We start from the raw sequence: 17,759 nt of genomic DNA, 5'->3' as shown, positions 1-17,759 counted from the left end.
CTTTATTGTTATAGTTTAATTCATATTTTAAAATACTGAATTTAACTCACATTGTGCATACATTACATGTTGCATGGCATGTTTCATTTATTTGTGACTACATTCTTAATTTTACATCTTTATTTTTTTCCCTTGTGAGTCTAATTGAATCCTACAGTGATTGTGTTATTTATGTGTTTTAATAAAGTCTTCATGCCCGGTGGGATCTCACAGTGTCAGCTCAAGTGTTTGCTCAAATTAGAAAAAAATCACAGCTTAATCTGTAAAAATGAATAAATACTACTGATAATATAAAAAGCAGCTGCTTTGAACTGGGGTCTGCTGAAATAGGAAACAATTGTAAAAAATCAAACGAATCTTGCTACGTGTTTCTAAAATTACACGTTTCCTGTAGAAAACCACATTTCCCTTGATGCCACGCTCCAGCAGACCGGCCCCCTCCGTTTGAATGGCAAGTTGTTTGTTTCACTCCGACCAGCTGCTAACTATTCCAGGAGAGCAAACATGGGGACAGGTCGTCAAGCAGCTGAAGGAGGATTACACAGCTACTTCCGCTTTTGCCTTTTTTCTTCAAAATAAAAGCCCACTGTCCTGCCCCAGAAACGGCATATGGTATTTTCTTAAGCTGGTTAAAATAAACTTTCCCACATTTCTTATTTATGTACATCTTCACTATTATTTGGCTATGTTTTAAATTTATTTACAGAAATTGTCATTTGTTAAAGCCTTGATGTTGCTGATTCCATCATATCTTGGGCACCTTTTATGATATTCAAATATTTCCCATCTCCTTAAAATCCCAATATCTTTCTGTGGTTAATTAACATAGTTTTTATCAAACGTTTCATTATTTGATGAAGGGCAGGGCCACACTACAAATAAGGCTCATATAGAGTTTGTTAAAAGGCAATTAATGCAGCTTCATTAGAAACAAATTTAATGACCTACATGTAATGATTTAAGTATGTGGGGTGTCTGATAACACAAAAATAACATGTGTGTCCTTGAAAATGGCTTTTTTTAACTGACATAACTTGAATGTATGCTGCCAACACATGAGCGGAATAAACATGTTTTAACAGTGAACACGCAGGAGAATGAATCAAGTTTATTTATGAAAGTGTTGATTGGTGTGTTCGTGTTGTAACAACTTTAATGGGTTGATTGTCTCGACATTTGCTGAACCCGATTCGTTGAGCCTTTTATTGTGAAAACCCTTGCGCGGAAGTGACCGGGCTTCCGTTGTGGGTTTGGCCGCAAGGTCCGGGTTTTACCTCTTTGCTTTCTTTATTCCTCCCTGCCTCCCCGTTTTCTTTCTCTGTTTAATGCGCCCCGGCCTGCCGTATGTGTCTATTTATTTATTTATGCATTCTGTTTGAAACTATTTAGCTTATTTTTTGTTTGTTTTACATTTTAGCCGTTCATCAAATGAGAAGACGTAAAAGATGGAGCTTCATATTTTAGAGCACAGCTTGAAAGTGGCGAGTATAGAAAAAGAGGGGATCCAGATTTGCACTCACGGATTAATGAAACTCGCCTTCTTGGCCTCCAAAACAAGGTGCGTAACTTCTCAGACGTTGTGCCCGAATAAAACTGTTCAGTCATTCTTATTTTGCATGTTTTTAGGAAGTGTTAAGGTTCGCGTTAACAAGGCGCACTGACGCCGGCGGCGGCTTGTTAAAGGTGTTTGTCGGTGCTCCTTCCTCTGCTGCCTTAAACATTCAGACATTCGTGTTATTATTACCAGAGCAGCGCTCTCAGGCCTGTTGTTGTTCTGTTGTGTCATTTAGCTTTGTGCCATCTGTAGCTGGCTGGACTGCGGTCGCGTTTCTCTGCAGCTCGTTTCCCACAAAATAATTATTATAAACAAATCAGCCAAACTTGTGCAAGAGGGTAGACTTTGACTGGTACACCCTAGGATGTTTACTGTCATCCCGCCTGAGGAAACTTTTACTAAAGTAGCTCATGTGGTGTCAGCAGGCCTGTGTGCTCCCCTTTGCCTTGTGCTTTGATGATTTATTCACCTGGCACTTATTTCACTGTTTGTTTGTTTGTTTGTTTTTCTACAGCTGGAAAAGTCCGAATAGTTGTTGCAATCATCTCCCCCTTATTGTGGAGAAGTCCCAGATTAAAGCTGATGGGATCAGTTACTGATAACAGCACAATCCCTGCAGGTTACTCATTACCTGACCTGATGAAAATGTTGGTCTCACGTGTTTTTGTGCTGCATAATTAAATCAGCATCACTGACTATCTGGGGTGAAATGGGTTTGATAAGTCATTCTTCCAGTCATGTTTTTAGCATGTCTGAAGTCTCATCACTGAGAAAGTGGCACGTGGCAGGTGTGGTTTTGTTTCAACAGTTAAAGGGTTTAATTATTATAGATCCCAAAGTAAGCAGGGATATTCCAATGCACTGTGATTGTTAAATATATTTATGCTGGTGATCTTATGTTGAGAAATAATGCATCCTTTTAGGTCAAATCTTGGGGAAAAGGTGTGGAATCAGAAGATTTTCGCGGTCTGTTCCGCTTTGAGATGATGACTGACTCTCAGCTGCTACATCAGATTTTAGCTTGATGTTTGTAAACCAGCTGAGTTGGAGCCATCTTTCTGTTTGCTAAAGATGTGGCGGCCATCTTGAATTGGACTGACTAGTTGGTTTCATTCAAATCCTTCTACGTGTAAATAAATGTGCAGGAGAAATCATCATAGTCTTTTGCCTTTTTGGTGGATAATGATTGTTGTTCAGTTTTTTTCAAAGCAGTAGGGATGGACAATGTATCTGTATCGGCCGATGTTAGTCATTTTTTTAACATATCTGTTCGATAAATAAAACCGAGCTGACATTAACATCCGATATTTTTTCCATCTCGTCTCCATTTGTTTGCCTGTTTCAGAGGGTGAGGAGAGTGATGTGTAATTGTTTAGTCATGTGAACATTGACTGAAACCATCTCAGAACCATAAATGTGTGTGTTGTGTGTTCATAATAATGTAAATTCAGCCTTAATCATTTAATTCTATACTAAATCTGCTGATTTTAGAAGCATTACTGTCAGTATATTGTAGGGCTGGGCGATATGGCCTAAAATCAATATCACAATATATTGAGGATTTCACTTCGAAAGCAATAAATGGACGATAACTACAGGTATGCACAGAGACAAAAGTTGTCCACTAGGTGGGGCTGTCACATGTATTACATTGACTCACATTTTTACGTGACTCAAGGTGGTACAGCTTCTTAAAGGGACATGAACGTTGCCAACCTACACACATCTCTTCATTTTTTACTATCAAATGTATTGACATGAGAAAAATTATCATGATAAGGGTCAGAAATTTTGCTAACGGTAAATTTTCGAATTATTGACCAGCCCTACTATACCGGTATCGGCAAATATTGGTTATCGGCCATAACAGTGATCTTAATATCGGTATCGGCCCCAAAATTTCATATCGGTGCATTACTACAAAGCAGGACACATTAAATTATAATTAACGGTCTAAACTCCTAGAGGTCGACCAATAGTGGTTTTTTCATTGCCGATGTGAAGGAGACTTGATCAGCTGATGGCCAATACGTATTACCAATTTTTTTTTTTGGGGGGGTGGCCAATACTGGATGTTTTCCACTATTTTCTTGCAGAAATGTCACAAATAACATCAGTTGGTGCACAAATTTTTTAACGCTGAATCCGTTTTTGAACAATGAAATTTTCAAACTGTTAAATCTTAATTTTGTGCACGACTCGGTGTTAAAATTAGGGATGTCCGGTTTCAATATTGATATCGGAAGTAATTTGGCATCGGCCCAAAACAGTGTATTGGATTATATTGGACTGCATTAAAAATCTCAGGTATAAGCAGTTTGTTAAGGTTCACATTTTTGCAAACAGTCATGGTATAAAAAAATGTCTTTTTATTGGCTCATGTTCTCTGAGTAATATGACTCGAGCAAGCCTTTTATACATTCCACACTACCGTATATGTAAAAGTATTTGAGCTGATGTCATAAAGGATTGATATCGGTATTGGTCAATACTGAAGGCTGCAATATCGGTAACGTATCGGCTGTGAAAATGTTGTTTTGGGACATCTCTTTAAAATCAGACTTCTAAATAAAGTTAATCAAGCAAATCAATAAACTGACCAAGTATTACATATTCAAAACTGGTAAATAAAAGCTCATTTTTGTTGAAAATAATTTCAGAGCATTTATTATGCAGATATTATTTAGGAATGTAAATAGTAATTTAAATAAGGTCCTGAATCAATTTCATCAATTTCCCTCTGGGATTAATGAAGTATTTTTGAATTGAATTGAATTGAAACAGCACCAGGCTGCCCGGAGATATGCCTGACGTTAAATCAGCTTCACTACAGAGGTATATTGGCCGATGCTGATATTTTTAAAAAATTGTAAATAGCGGTCTCCCTCTACTCCTTACTGCTCTTTAACTGCATTGAAACAGCACAGTGTTATGTTTGGGTATTGACTAGGGCTGTAGCGAAGCGTTGATGACGTCGACGGCTCGATTCTAAAAATTCGTCGACGTCAGATCCGGTAGTCGACGCACCACGCCCACTTGTTGCATCCCCAGGAGTTTGTAAATACAGGAGGAATCTGCCTGTTTTTCCTCTAGTTCGCCCTCTTCTCCGCCTTCACTAACATCTCCACCAAATACCGAAGACCCGGAACAGTGTACGTCCGCTACTAGATTCCTTTGCTGTTTTGCCCGCCTTCGTCTCCCGGCAACGGACAACAACTTCCGGGGTCATATGCGCTGCTTCTTTTCTATCGCAGATGTAGAAAATCACCGGGAGCGTTTCTCGCTTCATAAAGGAGCTTCTTTCAGACATAAGGAGAGCTGTTTTTGTGGTAGCAGTCTATCCTCTGTGCTGGTCTGTTTGCTCTGGGTACTTTTGGTATATTTAAACTTGGTAACTTGAACTTAACGTTGGTAAAGCTACTGTTAGCATCTTCGCTAACAGCTTCTTGCGTTGGGATCAGCTGTTTTTTTTGTGGTGCAGATCTCCCTTTTATTACATTTAGAGTGTTGTGGGTTTTCGGTTTAGTTTAAAATATCAACTTGAGTTTGGTTTAACCACCCAGTTTAGAGTTTGAACCTTTGGAGATCCGTATTTTGGTCCAGAACCCTGTAATCTTTGCCCAGTGGGACATCCCAGGTTATTTGTACTTTGTTTTAATTCCCCACAGGCAGAATTAGTTTTATTATTCCCAACCTGTGGATGGAAAGATTTGTTTTTTTTGTAGTCTTAAATAAACCTGATCATCATTTTAACTTTTAAATCCCACGTTATTGTCCCTTCCTTTTTGCACACGAGCCAAACTCCCCAGGAAGGGTCGTAAGACCACTCGCCTCACGCACATAAGTGACCAAAACAAAGCAGCATGGAGACACTCCATCTTCAACCACCTCTCAGGCAGCAGCCAGCACTCCCAAGTTCTACACGTCACCAGAACATAACCAACCGCAACACAATAAAAGCAGTGTTATACAAAATGGAAGGCCTGTAGTGTTTATTCTCTTACAGTAACAATTTATCAAATTTTTTGAGGAGTTTATTAGATTTTTTTGGTTTTTATTAACTGTGCAATAGAAAAATAATCATTAGATTAATTGTCTAAATAGTCATTAGAATGGTCGACTATTCGATAAAATAATCGTCAGAATAATCGTTTTAAAAATAATCGTTTACCCCCAGCCCTAATATTGACACCTTAATGTATAATAGTCACGTGATCGCAGGTCCTGCTGAATGTCAGATTCCACGTTTTCTCATCAAATGTTAGGGATACCTGAAATGTGTGAGCCACCAATCACAATCGTTTTTACTCTGAGCAGTGTGATGGGTTTGCCTTGTGTGAGATTTTGTTGTTTTCCTTAATCAGTTATTTAATGTGTTAATCAACAACATACTGCAGTTGGTTCTAGCTGCTCACGTGACAACAGCAGGTGGCACCTATCGGCCAATCAAAAGTTTGAAGCTGATATGTGGATGGGAATGGAGGTTCTGATGAAAACTTTGTAAGAAAAAGACTAAAGGAAAATTTTTGAAGGTTTTTATCTATATTTTATGTTGGATTTTAGATGTACGACTTGCTGTGGACTAGCCATTTTATTTGAGGACATTGATTGGGCCCTTGTTGATGTAAAAAGACTGGAAGAATGTAATTTACACCCACGGTTCTTAAAAACATCTACAAGTTAAAGGGTGACTTTAGAACAATTTAATAAAAAGTTATATTTTTGAAAAAGATTCCCTCCATGGGGCGTTTAGAGGTGTGCAGAATGAAGGAACAGTATTTCCTTTAAAAGCTATATTTAATTTTAAAAATAATCAAATATCTATTTTGACGGGCATGACGCTGGGTTTATGTTTACATCTGTCAGCCAACAGGGGGCACCGTTGTGGGTTGCCAAACAGTCCGCTTGGCACAGCGAGGCTGGCCCTGTGGAAAATGGCGGATCTGCAAGTCGAGCAGCTGCCTCTGAGCCCAGAAGATGTTATCCTTCTCAAAAGAGTAGTGTAACAAGTCATTTGATTCAGGTGCAGGAAAAACATGAAACCTGCAGGATGGAATCCCTCAAGGACCACAACTGGTGACCCTTGGGTTTTATACAGTTCTGCTTCTTGTTACTTCACTTGATTGTGAAGGAATAAACCTGCAAAATTTGTTTAGTCATCTTTTCATTTTCATTCAGTTTATTTGGAAAGATTGTGATAAAAAGTAGGAACACCTTCTTTTTTAAAATAAACACACTACTAAAGGGGATATTTATTCATCTATTTAACTGGTTTCTGAGTACATTTTCCTTCCTGAATGATATTTATTCACAGACTTGGCTATTAATGACTGTAACTGCTCATGAAGGATATTTTGTTTTTTGTGGAATAAAACGCCATGCTCCAACTGATGTTCAACTGGTTCTTTATCTTCTTGTTACCAGCAAACACCGTGAAAAACTACGGTGAAATGAACAACAATAAACACAAATATTAATTTTAGAAACATAAACTTATAACTCAGATATTAATGCAATACAGATAAATATACAAACACACCGTGTGCGCCTCTCCACTTAATATTCACAAGCAATTTCAGTCCATGTCCACTTTTCTTTATCCGATGTGAGCTTCTTCTGGTCGCTTCTCCGTGCTTGTGTCAGTTAATCATTCGCTCCGCTCGCGCGCACCTTCCAGTGTCAAATTTCAATTCAGCCAGCAGGTGGCGTCAAATCAACAAAGAAATTAAATTAAATATTTCCACAGTTAAATCAAACAAATGACAATGAATAACCACATTTAACTGCGACAGCTACACTGCCACCAAAATTACAATGATTGAAATTCACTACACATTAAAGAACTTTAAATCTTGTAATTTTCAATAAAATAACTATCAACCATAAATCTTTGTTATGAAACACACAGAAATCAGTAACTTGATAAACTCAAATATCACATTTTAATGTTGTATCAAATTTTGTACTTTACTGTAGTTTAGGACTCACTTTTAACCAAAACCACTAGTTTTTGAACAGGTCTCTCCAGAAAAGATAGTTGTCTCAGACGTTCACCTTTGTTCCCTAAATCTCTTTGACCTACTTGGATCTTAACCTTTCTCACTGATGGCTCCTGATTTGTCTCTTTTTGCAAGTCTTTTAATCCTTGCTACCACATTAAGTGCTGTGATCCAATCAGAGCATTTCATGAACCTCTCAAGAAACCTGTCTTGCTCAATAGCATCTGTTTTAAGAACTTTTACCTCTGGGTCACCAACAAGAAGTTCTGGAGATTGTTGGTTCGTGATAATTTCTCTTTCCCAAAGGAATTTAGGTCCAGTGAGCCAGTTTGAGTTTATTAGCTCTGCCACCTTGAGGCCTCTAGATGCGTGGTCAGCTGGATTTTGATCAGCTTTAATGTAAAACCATTGGTTTGGGTCTGTAGTGTCTCTTATTTTTTGAACTCGATTTGCAACAAATACATGAAAGCGACGAGCATCGTTTTTTATGTACCCAAGAGTCACTTGAGAATCTGTCCAGAAAAACTCCTCGTCGATTTTCCGCTCAAGCTCTGCTCTAAGAAAGTTACTAACAAAAGCAGAAACTGCAGCTGCAGTGAGCTCGAGGCGCGGGATTGTGACTATTTTTATAGGTGCCACTCTGGCTTTACCCATAACTAGAGCACAATGCACTTGTTCATCTGTAACAAACCTAATGTATGAGCATTGTCCATAGCCACTGCTGCTAGCATCAGAAAAATGATGCAGCTCAACCCTTTTGATTTTGCCTAGGTTCTCAGGAAAGAGGCATCTAGGTATTTCGACCTTTCGAAGATTTTCCAAGTCACAGAGCCAAGCTTTCCACTTGGTTTCCAGTGCGGAAGGAACAGGTTCATCCCATCCAACTCCACTTTTGCACATTTCCTGGAGTACTTGTTTTCCTATCAAAGTGTAGGGTGAAAGAAATCCTAACGGGTCATACACACTTGCTACTGTTGCTAGAATTCCTCGGCGTGTGGCTGGCCTTTCTTTGAGGGCTCCACTGAATGTGAACACATCGGCTTCCACATTCCATTTTACTCCCAGCACACTTTTCATTGGAACTTCAGAGTAGTTCATGTTTACATCCGTAGTGTTGCCAGCTCGCTCAGTTTCAGGAGTAACACTCATGACCTCTTTGTTGTTGCACACAAATTTGTGCAAACGCAACTTCCCTTTAACACAGAGTTTGAGTGCTTCACAGACTAGCTGCTTGGCTTTCTTATCTGTTTCAACACTGAGAAGCCCATCATCCACATAAAAGTTTTTGTGAATGAAACTGGCTGCCAGTGGGTAGTCCTTTTCGTTTCTTCTGGCGAGATGTTTCATGCCAAATTTAGCACATCCAGGCGATGACGCTGCACCAAACACATGCACTCGCATGCGATATTCCTTTGGCTCAGTATTTGTATTTCCATCCTTCCACCACAAAAACCTTAAGAAATCTCGATCCTCTGGATTAACATGGAAGCGGTGAAACATTTTCTCCACATCGTACATTATTGCGATTCTGTTCTCTCGGAATCTGCACAATACTCCTGCCAGAGTATTGATCAAGTCTGGGCCTGTAAGTAAGTGGTCATTTAAAGAGGTGTCTTCATGTTTAGCAGAGCAGTCAAAAACAACTCTAATTTTTTCTGGCTTTCTGGGGTGATACACACCGTGGTGTGGAATGTACCATGTGTTACCATCCTGTGGTGTTTCTTCTGCTTCCTCTGCATCACCATCTTTAAACACATTATTCATGAACTTTATGTAATCTTCTTTGTACTTGGGGTTCTTGTCCATTTTCATTTTCAAATATTTCAGACGAACTGTTGCAAGCTGCTTGTTATTTGGAAGCTGTGGACGTTCTTTAAAAGGTAAAGGCATTTCTAAATGACCTTGCTCATTGTAGTGAATGTTTTCATTTAGCATCTCTAAAAACTGAATGTCCTCTTGAGATATGTTCCCTTCTTTGGGGTTAGTGTCCAGAAAATCAGCTTCAAGTGCTTTAATCACAGATGCAGGTGTAATAGATGGCAATTCCTTTACTATTACACGATGGCAGGTCCCAGTTGCGCCCACTGAACCTGTCCATGGCTTAATGGGTCCCACAATGCTCCATCCCAAGTCTGTTTTAACTGCATAGGGATCATAATCCTCTCCTGGTATGACCTTCCTTGGTTTTAGAGCTCTTGTACAGTCATAACCAATGAGGAGAGCTACAGGACAGTCCAAGAGATCTGGCATTTCATTTGCAATGCTGAGTAGGTGGGGCCATTTTTTTGCAGTCTCTCGAGTTGGAATACTGTTTTTCTGAAGTGGAATGTATTCTCGAGTATATGTAGGTGGCAACTCAATATACTCTTGTGAGTGGTACCCTCTAACTCTCAGTCCTTCCACTCTTTGACTAGGCACAATAGAACACCTGTCAGTTATGGTTGTCAGCTTTAATTTAACGGGTCCTGTTCTTGCTTGTAATTTTTCACAAACATTTTGATCAATAAATGTATTGCTGCTTTGGGTGTCTAGCAAAGCATAAACCAATGTCTCTGGTCTATTTGTTGAAGAAGAAAGCCAAACTGGGACAATCATTGAAGTGCAATCACTGTTGTCCAATTTCACACTGCATGATACAGTGGCTGCATTTTCCTCTTTCGGTAACGTCTCAGGCTTATCTGGTTGTGGATGATCTTCATGAAGAGGAGAAGGGTGCTTCCGCTTGCAAACATTACATGTTACTCTTTGTTGACAGTTCTTGGATATGTGACCAACACGAAGACAACCAAAGCACATATTGTTGTCGATAATGAACTGCTTCTTTTCTTCAAGAGACATTGCTGTAAACTTGTCACATTTGTAAATAAAGTGATTTTGCCTGCAGCAGATGCATTCAATTTGCCTTTTATTCTGAGTTGAGGAAAGGTTGGGTTTGGATTTTTTGTTGATCTGTGTTGCAGCTGTGGCCTTTTCATTTGTTGACACATTCGTTGTTATCAGGACACTGGCTTTCTGACGTTTTTGTTCCTTTTCAGGTTTTTCAAATGTGTTCTTTAAGGCAAACAAAGAAGAAACTGGATTGCATGCTATTCGTGCTTCTTCTGCCACAAAGTCAGCAAACTCTGACTGTGAAACCTGGATATTCCTTTCCTTCATCTAACAGTTTAGACACATGACGGTTCCAGCGGGTTGTTGCCCAATCAGGAAGTTTCAGTAATAATTTTTGATTCTCCTCACAATCATCCAACACTTTGAGGCCCTGAACATGGGGCATAGCATTCTTACAGGAAACAAGGAAATCACTAAACTCTCTCAGCTTTAGTGACTCTTTTGGTCCGATCTTTGGCCAACTGCTTAGCTTTCCCCGAAAAGCTCTTTGAACTACAAATGGGTGGCCATAACGGTTGTTCAGAGCATCCCAAGCTTGGTTGTAAGCTTCCTCATCACTGCGATAGAATGTCCCTTCTAAAACACCAAGAGCTTCTCCATTAATGTATTTCTTCAAGTAGAAAAGTTTATGGGCTGAATTTGTGCAACTAGTCTCAATAAGAGCCTTGAAGCAAGTGCTCCACTCAGTAAACTTCAGTGGGTCTCCTGTAAAGGTAAATGGCTCTGGTATTGGAAGTCTAGTCATTGCTAAAGACTCCTTTAAAGCTTGAACTAGAGATAACTCACTTTCTTTTGACGCTACTCTAGTATCACACTTGGGCACTGGAAGATATTTTGGGATCTTGTTGGTTATACCTTCAAAGTTAGGAGGTGCCGTACTCTGGATAGCTTGGGTGTATGGAGGACTGTTAAGAGGTTTGGGAAGCTGACTAAAAGACAAAGTACCTTTTACTTCACAGTTTCTTATTTCAGCATTCAATTTTGATTCCTCTTCAGCATACACATTGTATTCAGCCTCAATAACCTCAAGATCTCTTTGCTTTTCCAACAATTTTAATCTCTCTTGTTGAGCTAATATCTCCTTTCTTTGGGCAGAAATTTCCTTTTCCCTGCTTATTTCAGCTCGTTTAGATGCCAACCGTGCAGCTGCCTCTGCTTTCTTTGCAGATACCTGACTTCCTTGCTTACTATAACTGTTCTGGCTACTTTTTTCAGCCCTAGACACAGTTGAGCCATACATTGACTTAGCATCTTCTCTCTGAAGCAACTGAAGGAGTGAGTCTTTTACAGCAATTGCATCAAACTCCTTGTCAACATCTGCATAGCGCCTTTTCAGAAGCAACATCATTTCTGTGGAAACTGAAGAACAGCTATCCATCTTTCTTCTGAAATCTTGAGATGGAGTAGTCAGTGTACGTAAAGCTACATAATCTTGCTGTAGGTCAGATTCACATTTTCCTACTGATTTGATCATTTCAGTTAACTCTGCTTTTGAACATTCCTTTTTAAGTTTGGACCTAGAGAGTTGAATCTCTGCTTTAAAGTTTACATATGTTGACATAAACTTTCTTTCTTTACTTGTTATCTCAGACTGTTTAAAGTCACGCATTTTTTCTGTTAGTTTTCTTTGACGCTCTGAGCGTCTCACCTCTGTCTCAGGTTGGGATGGTGGCTGAGTCAAACCTATTTTATGTATTTCAAGGTCTGCATAAATTTCACTTAAGCGTATTTCAACTTCCTCTCTTTCTGCATCTTCAACTTCAGTTTCTAATTTCTTTTCTAAATGTAACTTTTCAAATTCTAAAGCTACAAGTACTTCCTCTAAAACACGAGTTTCTTGTACACCCTGCTCCATTGTGAACAATATTTTAAACCAACAGCTAAGAACAATGAAAGAAAACTTAACATGAGAACACTACTTCAAATTTCAAACTGTAAAATAGTAACAAACCTTTTTTCTTTTTAACAAACTTTCAATAATATCTGTAGCATACACCGTTAATGTCCGTTTTTAAACAACTTTCAATATCTGTAGCATACACCGTTAATGTCCGTTTTTTAAACAACTTTCAATGTCTGTAGCATACACCGTTAATGTCCGTTTTTTTTTTTTTTTTTTTTTAACTCATAGATACAGTCTGACCTGGTTTCGTATGATGTTGAAAGGCTCTGCAAAACTGCTCAATTCCCAAAACGTTGTATCGGCCCTCTTTATTTCATGCGGATTGGGCCGCAGACTGTGGACTGCCGTCTTCAAAGCATGGCATGCAGGGCTCTGGCTGCGTACTTCTTAACAGGACACGTTTTTCACTGTAACTGCTCATGAAGGATATTTTGTTTTTTGTGGAATAAAACGCCATGCTCCAACTGATGTTCAACTGGTTCTTTATCTTCTTGTTACCAGCAAACACCGTGAAAAACTACGGTGAAATGAACAACAATAAACACAAATATTAATTTTAGAAACATAAACTTATAACTCAGATATTAATGCAATACAGATAAATATACAAACACACCGTGTGCGCCTCTCCACTTAATATTCACAAGCAATTTCAGTCCATGTCCACTTTTCTTTATCCGATGTGAGCTTCTTCTGGTCGCTTCTCCGTGCTTGTGTCAGTTAATCATTCGCTCCGCTCGCGCGCACCTTCCAGTGTCAAATTTCAATTCAGCCAGCAGGTGGCGTCAAATCAACAAAGAAATTAAATTAAATATTTCCACAGTTAAATCAAACAAATGACAATGAATAACCACATTTAACTGCGACAGCTACAATGACGATCAGTTAAGTAGTGTAAAAGTTATTAGTCATTCCTGAAACACTTTGGACAAATTTAAAGGGACATTTCATTCTGTGACATAACGTTTTAGGGAATTTCTGAAGCGTGTCTAGCTGGCAGCTATCCATTTATGATTACATAATTTCATAGCACTTGACTGGAAGAACTCTGGTTTTGTAACCATTTGTTTCCCCTCTAGTTGTTTACCCTTCCTTTCTCTGCTGTTCCTTTTGAGCAGATTTGCTTTTCCACCTGATGTTATTGAAGCTCTGTGCGGGTTTTTATGCAGTTTGTTTTCAAATCATCTAGCATCCCTTCACTGAGTTATTTTAAATGTAGGATAACACTTAATAATAACGAAACTCATTAAACTTCTTGTTTTGCCCAAAGCTGAAAAGTGTCAGTCCTGAAAACGTCTCCTAGCGGTCGTTTTGAGGAAACACGAGTGAAACCTGGCAGCCAGGGATTGCATAATCCTCTACAGTCAGATCGGTGGAGGAGGATGTTCACCCTGTGGGGTTTTCCATCTTTGTTCTAAAGACAGGGTCATAAACAAACAGAACTCGACCAAAATACATTTATTTGATAAACATCCCAAAGCATCTGTGTTTAACCTCCCTGAATCGGTCGACCATTTGGGCTCATCAGTCTTTGTTTAGTCGTAGTTTTGTTGCTATGTGTGCACCTAAACACTGATAGTCGGGAGGTCAGAGCACATCAGCATCACCTACAGGATCGTATTGTTTTGAAGTTTTATAAAAACAAAGTTAATCCAATTGGCATTCATATGCTAATTAGCATGTGGCTAACAGTAACAGTCATTAGAAGTGTTATTCTAAGACATTTGAATAAATCAGCTTCTCAGCAGGTTTCTAAATACTAGTGATGCATCAGCTGGTGACTTGACCTAACTAGTCTCACAAACTCCCAGTGTACCCAAACGCATCACAAAATAGCACTAGAATGAAAGAGGCTCCATGGCAAATAGTTAAGCTACAAACATCTACTAACAGCAACCTGTTTTAGAAAAGAAAACTCAGTTTTCTTTTGATTTCATTGACTTTGAGCAACTAAACCACAAAATAACTCTTTTTCTGCTTATGAACTGTATAACTGGGTCTTTACAAATGCAATCTTTCTGTTTCTGTGCCTTTTTGACATGTTTGTGTAAACTTGATTAAATCTAGAATCTAGGTCTAAAATTGTCTTAGTGCTGCCCCCTGTGGCAAAACAGCAGCTACTGCATTTTAAACTTGTGATTGGCTGGGACCGGTACAATTTCACGTCATCAGTACAGTCTCCTCTCACTCCCCCTCCCTCCCAGGATGGAAATTCCCCACACTTGGCCATGCCACTCTGTGTCTCCTGGCAACGCCCACTTTCATGGCATTTTTTCATATCTTGACTAGGGATGGAGTTACATTTTCTGATTGTGTGCAGTTCTTCTTTAAAGGAACGGTGTGTATTTTCCCTGGCAATAGGGGGCAGGAGATGCCTAACTCATTGCAAACAAGCAGTATTTTTTTGTTCTAGTAATCTAGTTGTCCCCGGAGCTCGGAATTTCCGAGCAGGAAATGACATAACGGGCTTGTTTTACGTTCCAGCTTTCAACTCGGAAAAAATGGATGCCACTAGTGTTGTTGAGTACTAAACCAAAGAATTATACAACCAAGAATTCTCCGCATCTAAATATTGACACACACGCGCTTCAACAGTTGCCACATACAACCAGAAAAACATTACAAAGCAAATGTAAAAATATAAACGCCTGGAAAATTACAAAACCATAAACACCGGTCAATTTGGTAGCAATGTTAAGTTTGTCAACCACGTAACTATCCATGACAACAATAGACAACTTACGGTGCTGTTAAATTGCAAAAAGAAAGTAAACAGAACATATTAGTGAGAAAAATATATAGACGATAACTACTTCCTGGTAGCACTGGGCACAGCCATACTTAAATTTGGGATCTCGGGGTCCTCTTAAAAACTATGAGCTCGCAGCTTGGAATTCCGAATTCATTGCGTCATTTCCGGCTAACTTATCTCGGAAAAACGAGTTTTGAAGACTACTGGAACACACCATAAGACCTTACCAACGGGTGGCCATTAGAGTAAAGAAATCCCTGGGAGAGCAACCTCATAATGACAAGCACGTCAGACTTCCTTTCATCACTGAAGATGTAAATGTGTAAAACAACGTTTATGAAGGACAAAAGTTGGAGGGATGTTGGAGATTGCTGAAGGGAAATGTGGATTTTCTGCTGTTTATAGGGCTGCAACTAACGATTATTTTCATAATCGATTAATCTGTCGATTATTTTTTCGATTAATCGGTTTGTTATTGTTTAGCTATTTAACCTATACAAGTGATGGATGCATTTCAGTTAAGAAAAAAAAACATAAGAGAATTGTGCAGTTGACTGCAATCTATTTTATTGCACATGAACACAGTCAGCAGTATAAAATGAGCTAAACAGTGCAAAATATCAGTCCAGAATAATTTTTTAGCATTAGCTGGAAGCCTGCTCCTTCCACCATGGATAGTGGCCTCATATCTTTTACCAGCATGTTTAGAATAGAGTTTGTAAGTGGTATGAATTGCTGGGGGGTGAGTGTCTTGTTCCCCATGTAGTTGTCCATCGTTGCTTGTTTTTTTTCTGCATAAAAAACACAAATAGACTGAAATAAGTACACATATAAAATAAAGCAGCACACACACTACAACACTAAATCAATATATTATTTGAATTAATTAACAATATACAGTGATCATTTATTTTGAGGGTTACGTTCTACAAAATAGCCCGCAACAGGAGATATTCAGAAAAAAAGTCTAATTTTTTTACTATTAAAAAGCTCTAAGTAAGAAGCTCATGAGGTTTTTACTTTGAGTCGGGAGTGTTTAAATTAGCTAGAAAAATGTGAAAAATGTTTATTTTGTGTAATACTGTTTAAGAAACATGATAAAAATGTGTTGTGAGGCGTTTTACAGCGTTAGATAGTAAAACAGCCTTTTAATAGTAAAAAATGACTTTTTCTGAATTTCTCCTATATTTAAAAATTGAAAGCGTACAACTATGCCGCGTTATATTCACCTGGACACAGCTCGTCTGTATATTTTTCACCGCGGAGTTGTCCTTTTTTGAATGAGGAACATAGTTATGGGTTTGTGCCGTTTTTCTCTTAACGAGAACATTCTTATAAACAGACGTGCTGAATTTGGCAAGCGCATGACACAACACGGAGGAGATTCACGATTGCATCTAGTCAATCAGAAGTAGAACACCGTAGACTGACGTGGCAAAAAACATGTTTAACATCCACTATAACAAACTAAGCTAAAACACTAAGTCCAGCTTGTTTATTTCCTGTTACTTACCGGGCTGGCTCTTCCAAATGACGGCTCACTTGACCGCGGTGCTCTTCCTCTGCTGCATCAGCCCCCACATGTTTTCGTCTCAAATCTTCACTTAGGGACGTCGTGCTTCCGTGCCATGCTAGATGGTTTTTGTATATTATGAAGGTCACCCGTCTTTTCAAGGCATCTAGAGTGAAGTTCTCCCATACTCGTGAGGTTTTTGTCCGGGGTTTCTCTTCAGTTTTGTCGCTTCTATTTTTCTTCCGTATTTCCTCTTGTTCCGCCATCTCTCACAGCAAGTTGAGCGTCAGTAACGTGATACGTCATGAAAACCGAGGGCACTCATTGGCTCATTTCTTCTTCTACAGCTCCACTGGTAGATCAGTGGCTCATTACTGCCACACACTGGCGGCAAATTTAACAGCTTGTAACCGATGTCAGATTGTGGTAAAAATAGACTTCATGCGGTAAAATATGATTATTAAACAACTAATCGATGACTAAAAAAGTTGTTAACTATTTTAATAATCGATTATAATCGATTAAATCGATTAGTTGTTTCAGCTCTAGCTGTTTAGTTAACAAATTGGCCGAAGGTGATCTGCTACTGCCAGAAATACCATCTGGAGGAAAACCGTATCATGTTGTGACGGCTGTAATCCTTATTTCATAGGTTTTCGGTGTCTTATGTGGTTTTTAACGGCTAATAATGCAGGTTAATCAGTAGAGATGCAGCAGATTTAGAGAAAACTCTGAATCGACCGTTATTTAGCATTATCGGCTCAGTTATCATCTGAGAATTTGTAACTTTTATGTTTTTTTTTTTTATTTAAAGTAGCAATAAAAATCAGATTCGTCAGCTGTTTATAGAGGTTTACAAGAATCAGACATCAACTTTAAAACACAATCTGTTCCAGTTTTTTTGTTCTGAACCATCAACACTGATTTTGCATAAATTCCATGATGACGATGCTCACAAAGAACTACGATTACCAGAGTATAATTTATTAATTAGTTTTTATGTATGATCATTCTGGGAATAAAAACATCTGCATGGAAGATTTATTGTTGCTAGCATGGATTGGGGTGTAGAAAAGATGAGATTATTTTATTTCCTAGTTTTATGTAAAATAATTTAATACTGTATTCACATTGGATTTATGCTCTTT

General features: G+C 38.7%; 2 protein-coding genes and 1 long non-coding RNA gene across 4 annotated transcripts in view; 1 reads left to right on the top strand and 2 right to left on the bottom strand.

Moving 5' to 3' along the window:
- Positions 1 to 1,202: 1,202 nt before the first annotated feature.
- Positions 1,203 to 17,759, top strand: part of castor2 (cytosolic arginine sensor for mTORC1 subunit 2) — a 36,769-nt gene continuing 20,212 nt past the window's right edge. Inside the window, exons 1-2 of one of the 2 annotated variants that reach the window (XM_015961913.3) lie at positions 1,203 to 1,342; positions 1,418 to 1,558. In XM_015961913.3, the coding sequence (XP_015817399.1) occupies positions 1,446 to 1,558 (113 nt within the window). In that variant the 5' untranslated portion in view covers positions 1,203 to 1,342; positions 1,418 to 1,445. Of the gene's footprint in view, positions 1,559 to 17,759 lie in introns of both variants that reach the window. The other variant, XM_015961911.3, reaches the window with a different exon arrangement.
- On the bottom strand, positions 6,590 to 12,545 carry LOC129152502 (uncharacterized). The gene is made up of 2 exons (XM_054730970.2): positions 7,095 to 12,545; positions 6,590 to 6,995 (listed from the first exon to the last, which is right to left on the bottom strand). Exon 1 carries the CDS (start codon positions 10,708 to 10,710, stop codon positions 7,645 to 7,647), a length of 3,066 nt encoding a protein of 1,021 aa, XP_054586945.2. The 5' UTR covers positions 10,711 to 12,545; the 3' UTR covers positions 6,590 to 6,995; positions 7,095 to 7,644.
- LOC139072272 (uncharacterized) lies at positions 12,593 to 17,463 on the bottom strand. Its single transcript, XR_011521837.1, has 3 exons — positions 16,612 to 17,463; positions 12,963 to 15,889; positions 12,593 to 12,863 (listed from the first exon to the last, which is right to left on the bottom strand). It is a non-coding gene; the product is annotated as an uncharacterized lncRNA (long non-coding RNA).

The sequence above is a fragment of the Nothobranchius furzeri genome, chromosome 10 (assembly GCF_043380555.1).
Source record: "Nothobranchius furzeri strain GRZ-AD chromosome 10, NfurGRZ-RIMD1, whole genome shotgun sequence".
NCBI lineage: Eukaryota > Metazoa > Chordata > Actinopteri > Cyprinodontiformes > Nothobranchiidae > Nothobranchius > Nothobranchius furzeri.
Note: the sequence above shows the minus strand (reverse complement) of the source record. Positions and strands in the feature narration are given on the sequence as shown.